This window comes from Neocloeon triangulifer, unplaced genomic scaffold (genome assembly GCF_031216515.1).
Source record: "Neocloeon triangulifer isolate White Clay Creek 2 clone unplaced genomic scaffold, ASM3121651v1 ptg000009l, whole genome shotgun sequence".
In the NCBI taxonomy this organism is placed as follows: domain Eukaryota; kingdom Metazoa; phylum Arthropoda; class Insecta; order Ephemeroptera; family Baetidae; genus Neocloeon; species Neocloeon triangulifer.
The window spans coordinates 4,692,006-4,698,063 of record NW_026775551.1 but is presented as its reverse complement, the minus strand read 5'-3'; the positions used below and the strand labels follow the sequence as shown (position 1 = coordinate 4,698,063).

At 35.6% G+C, this 6,058-nt stretch overlaps 1 protein-coding gene across 16 annotated transcripts in view; it reads left to right on the top strand.

The window, feature by feature from the left end:
• The first annotated feature begins 1,370 nt into the window (after window positions 1-1,370).
• LOC132195523 (collagen alpha chain CG42342-like) overlaps window positions 1,371-6,058 on the top strand; it is an 85,125-nt gene continuing 80,437 nt past the window's right edge. For all 16 annotated transcript variants that reach the window (XM_059617585.1, XM_059617583.1, XM_059617586.1 and 13 more), the window contains exon 1: window positions 1,371-1,834. In XM_059617585.1, coding sequence (XP_059473568.1) covers window positions 1,492-1,834 — 343 coding nt within the window. In that variant the 5' untranslated portion in view covers window positions 1,371-1,491. The remainder of the gene's footprint in view (window positions 1,835-6,058) is intronic.

The window sequence follows — 6,058 nt, the reverse complement described above, 5'->3', positions numbered from 1 at the left end:
AAATTAACCATCATGAAATAAAATTAAGAATTTATCCATGAAATCATTAATTACTCGGTTTTTTATTGGTAGATTTCGTATTTAATTAATAGACTTTTTGATAAGCCTAACATGTATTTAATCCCGACGTGGCTTTAGCGCTCTACGATTAAAGGCTTTTACGATAATAGTTCTTTGAGCGCTCGAGGAGGCGCGTCGCACACAAAACCACCAGCGCTCCATTGCTCGCACTGACTGTGTAACGTGGTAACCCACAGATGGAAGCACAAATATATTTTCAAAGTCTTCATTACCTCAGGGCCTGAACGAGGACACTGTAAGTCCAAAAATTCAGAGGAAATTCATCAAATAAAATTTAAAGCTTTTTTAAAACATTATTTTATTTCATGTTTTAAATTTCAGGGTAAAAAATCAACTAAGATGTCCACTTAAATAGTAAATATTAATAAAAAATAATGGCAATAACTTCAATTCTTAATTTTAAACTACAAATGAATTTTTTTTCTATTAAAATTTCATTCGATTCAACCGTCGCGATGATGTTAGTTAAAAAATTAGTGAAATAAGTAATATTGTACAAAGTAAATTAATGTTGTATTAATAATTTTTAAAGGGAAAGGAAGAAGTAAAAAATTAGTAATAGTACCACATTTATTTAGTGTTCCATGTTCCATATTAATTTTCAACAGCAAATAATGGTTAAAAATTTGATTCTATGTTTATTTGGTGTTGATTATGATTTATAACTAAACCAAAGTAAATTTTTAAAACTTAATACATAATTAAATTCGCAAGATAAAGTTCTAAGTACTTAAATAGCGAATGAATAAAAAAATTGATTGGTAAAAAATAAAGATAATGAACTTCATCGAAAGTTTTAGAAAAATTGGTTTCGCTGACGAGAACGAGTTATGTAAAAGTCATAATATGGGACTGACAATGAGTGTTTTATTTAAATATTGAAGTATTTTGAGAGAGTCACATTATAAAAAATGGATGCGGACTTTACTCTGTATCAATTAACTCGGAGCAATTAAAAAAACCGAGCGGATCAATCACAGAATTGTTACAAAAATGAATATAATGAAATACATATATTTGTAAAAATGGAGCCGTAACTCTTGTTTCACGTTGATATATAACCAGCAATCATTCGCTGTCTAAAATATAATAATATTTAAAAGGATTCAAATTCCATGGTTATTTGAAATTGGAGTGTACGAATGCGAGGACAGAGGAGGGTGGTGCGGACGTCCGGCGTGGTCCGCAAGAGCGGCGCGGCTAGGGAGAGAGGACCTGGGTTGGGGCGGGCGAGCGTCTGAGCCGCGCACGAGATCGCGGCGGGAGCGGCGTTTCAGTCTCAGGCAGGCAGTCGGTCCAGGCGGTCGAACGGCGGCGGCAGCTTCAGCGAGAGATCACAAGTGTGTCCGAGTGAGCGCGCGCGCGGCGCTCGTCAGTGTCCGGTGAATGGTCCCTATGTGAGTGCGAGCCATGGAGGAAAAACTGCAGCCCCCCAGGGGAAAATTCCAACTTTTGTTAAACGTGCTTTTGGTGACGGCCGTCGCGCTGCTCGCGTGGCAGCGCCTCGTCGACCGGGAGGCCGTGGCCGCCGCCGACCGGCAGGTGGCCGCCCTCCGCGCACAGTTCTTCCGCTACCAGGCGGCCAACGACTTGCGGCTCGCCCGACTCGAGGCGGCCGATGCCGATGAAGACAACGACGACGATCAAGACGAACAGGACGACGACGAGCCGCCTCCACCGCTGGAGGCCCTCCTGCCCCAGGTGGTGCTCAAGAGGACCGCCAGGGACACCTCCGAGTGCATCTGTCCACCAGGTCTGTTTCTTCATTTTTAAATTAATTCAATGAATTTCTCTTAATTTATATTCGTTGCAATATGATTGACATATTAAATTGTTAAAATAAAGTAAAAGGAAAAATTAAAACATATTATTAATTTAAAAGCTTGATTGTGAATTGACTTATTTTCAGATATTATTAGATTTTAATATATTTATTTATTTTAATATTTTTAATCTATATATTAAAGAAATTACAAAGAATTTTAAAATAAACTGATTTTTGCTTTAAACTATTTATTAGATTTTATAATTTATTTGTTGCTATATGTTATTTATTGTGCAAGTTTCACAAAAGCTTCTGATTTAAGATTTAAGTCAAATTTTCATGAGGTGTTGAAATGTCCATTGTACGCATCAAATAATTATTCTGCATCTTATGAAATATTAATAATGAATTTTAAATTAAAATATTTATTTAATTGAAATTAACATCAATTTATACAAAACCTTTACAGAAGGTTGGAACAAAGGCTGGGATGCATGACCGCGGACGTGACTCCCAAAATATCCAATATTTAACTTACCCATTGTCACGACATGGTGTTTCGGAACATGGCCTTGCTTGTAATTTCCTGAAGTAGTAAATTCCTCTGTGTGCTGCATGGAAGCATGCATGCCCTCGCCAAAATATCTTGTATGGAAATGAGCTCCACACACAAGCAAGACTCCACCTAGTCGAGTAAATAAATCAGCTTTCCAATGCGGATGAAAATATTTTTTTTTTATCTTTTCACAGAAAAAATGAGAAATTTGATATCCAATTTCTTCTCGTTGCAAAAGCCACTTGATATATCTGAAAAAAGCAGTCAGCCACTTGAACTTTCAACTTGGACGTATTAATTAGACATTATAAAAGTTAATCGCATTAGCATTCAAATCGCATTAATTATTCCGTGCTGCGCGACTCCACCCGCATTACTTCATAAAAGAGGGATGACACATTTCCTGCTGCATGCTAATTTTCTGAACGTTTTATTTACGAAACTGCTCCCAGAGCGCGGCTTTGAAAATTCTTCTCTCCGCAAAGGAAAAGATTCACGTGACAAAAAGATAGCGACCCTCGAGCCGCGGAGAAGCAGGGACAGGGGTGATTTCAAGAGCAAGCGGGGATGAAAAGAGAAAGGATCTATTTCGACAAAGCCCAAAGTGGGCATAAACAGTGTATAAAGGTGCGCGACATACTCTCTTGTCATATGAAAATAAAAGCAGCGCGCTCTCTTTTTGTGCGACGCAACAATGATACCTGGCGATCTAACCAAAGGAAAAAAGGGCGAGGGGTGTAGGAATAATAGAGTAAAACAGTTTTCACACGCCCCTATTGTGCGAGCTTGTCAAAACAGCACCGGTTTTCTCCGTACTGCAGGTCAGGTTCGGAGCAGCTAGATAAAAATTACAAGCAAAACCAGAACGAATTAAAAGTAAAAAGGAAGGAGATGGCAATCAAGTTGACAAAGGTAATTTATGGTGAAATTGATGCTGATAATGAAGCTCGTAAAATTAATACGTCCTTAACAAGGCTAACAATAGAAATTTAATGTCATTGAAATGAATCATTTTTATCAGTTACCAGCATTAATACTAGTTAACAGCGTGGCTATTTAACTTTTGTATTTTATTTACTTTTCTCTAATTAAATGTTATTTTTTCTGCCTATAGTATTATAGACGTGCGATAACAATTGCAAATTAAATGTAAAAATGTATGGCAGTTGCTAAAAAAAAAAACATAAAAAAAACAGTTAATAAATATAATTCTTATTTGAGTTATTGTCAAATAATTAATTTCATTTAATTCAATTAGATCAAGATAAGTGATCGTAACTGAACTGAAAGTTAAGCAAACTTAATACATATTTTTTTTTTAATTTTTTCATAATTTTAAATTATTTTTAATCACAAAAATTTATATTTTCCTAACTTATTTATTTTTGTTACTACAGCGTTTCTTTAAATGAAAATATTTTTAACTTTTAATGAAATTTTAATTATGATACGCTCGGTAAAATTAAGGTTTAAGAAAATCTATGAGATTCCAGCTGTGATAAATTTGCCTGCGTCTGATGGCGTTGAATTCACAGTAGAAACCGCGCCTTTAGCAATAAGGAACGCACAGTTTTCTATATCATGCAAACCATAAGAAATTGCTCGCCCGGTGTGTGCTGTGTGCATTAATAAAAAAGCCATAAATTTCAAAAGCTGTCGGAAGGATGCTGGGACGAGAGTAGGGAACGCACATTTTATAGAGAACCAAATTTTCATCTATCGAGAGAGGCGGCCCGCCAGGTTCATGTTTGTGTTTTTTATTTGGGCGAGAGAAAGAGCGGCGAGACCACACAATGCGCGCCAGGGAAAAGTCTCTCGCAGCAGCAGACGAAAGAAACTTTGTACCACGCAGGGAGCAGCAGAGGCCGACCGATAATTATGGTTGGGCCGAGAGCGGAAAAGAAACAGAGAAAGACGCACACTTATTGCACGGCACCTCATGAGATGTTTTGGGACCACAAAAAAATTGAAAATGTGATACCAGCAGAAGGCAAATTACGCCTTGGTCCAATTTCAACCTGCCTCTGGTTTTTGTCATCTTGAAAGCGTGCAGCGTAACCTTGTTATTATTATTTTATTGCTCCTTCAATTTTAATACAACATAGAAAAATGCATTAAAAAAATGGAGGTGAAATTAATCCTAATTTAATTTTTAAGTGGACAAAAATAATTTATTTTTTTATTTTAATTAAATTGAAATTCAAGCACAATGTCTGTCAACTTTAATTTTCCCAAAAATTTTTCTTTTAAATAAATGTTTTTATAACAATTGATTTTAAACAACATGATGGAAAAATTGAATGAATAAAAAGCAGAAATAATAAATTTAGCTTAATAGCGCAAGTTTAAAATTGCTGCATGCTAATTTTTTATAATCCATCAACCAGTAAATAATTAATTTGAAGCTATCAAACTTATGAAATATGAATAGCAAAAGACGAGTTACTATAATAAAATTAATTATTTGCAATTTACAAAAAAACGGTTAAAAATACCTTTTCAAACAATTAAAAAGTATACATAGGTCTGACTTTATTAACACATGAGTGCCAATAAATGACTAATGGAAAACCACCAAAACTTTATTGTATATTGCGTGCCTAATTGTTATTTTCTCCGGAAATCTTGTCCACAAAATGAAGCCAAAAAGTCGTGTACACACGTTGCTGCAATAAAGCGTAATTTTATTCGGCGTTCATAAACCCGCGACGGGCAGCCCCGACCGTAAAACGTCACGTCGCGTGATCCGCCACAGTATACATACCGAGGGGGTTGTAATTATTTTGTCATGCGCCTCATCCAACCGCTTTATTTACATGCAAATGACGAAACATTATTTAATTACATCGCTGGTGTATTTCACAAAAAATCCAATAGTTATGCAAACCGAACTCAATTCTCTGGCATTATTTGCATGTCAAAGTGAATGTAAATAATTTTTCTGGACGAACAAAAGCTGAATTTGCTTCGGGTGATTGTGAAAAACGCAATTTGTGCAACACGAGAGATAATATTTTATTTTCGCGCCCCATCGCTGCGTGAATCTTTTCCAAATGCACCCTACGCAGTTTTTCGAAGCGTTGACTCACTGGCGAGGCTCAGCATTGGCGGCCGAGAAAATTTTATTATCTTCTCTCCGACTAAATGCTGCGGGCATGGCCTCTAGGAACTAGCAACTGATGATCGAGAGGGTGCATTGGGGTGGCTTGTTGCAGAGAGTGGTGCGGGTTGCCTGCTCGCCTCGTTAGCGGCCAGTCCAAGTGTGAATGCAGAACAAATCCAAGAGCATATAGATTGTTACCTTGATTAACAATTTTGACATTGAAGATGTAATATATATTTTTTTAAATACAAAATAAGACCTTAATATAATTGTTTTCATTATTTTTTTTATAACTTTACTTATTTAATTTATTTAAAAACATACTGATATAAATTTTAATATTATCTTTGATATTTTAAATATTTTTTGGCTTTGAATTTTTGTAATAATTTTAGTTTAGAATACATCAGTTTAACAGAACAACATAACATTTTTGTAGTAGATAAAAATATAAGTATCTTTAATTTAGGTGTATCAAAAATTGCTAATAGAAGTAACTTAATTTCCGAGTAACCAGATCTGACTGTTATGTCAATAATTCCACAATAGTATC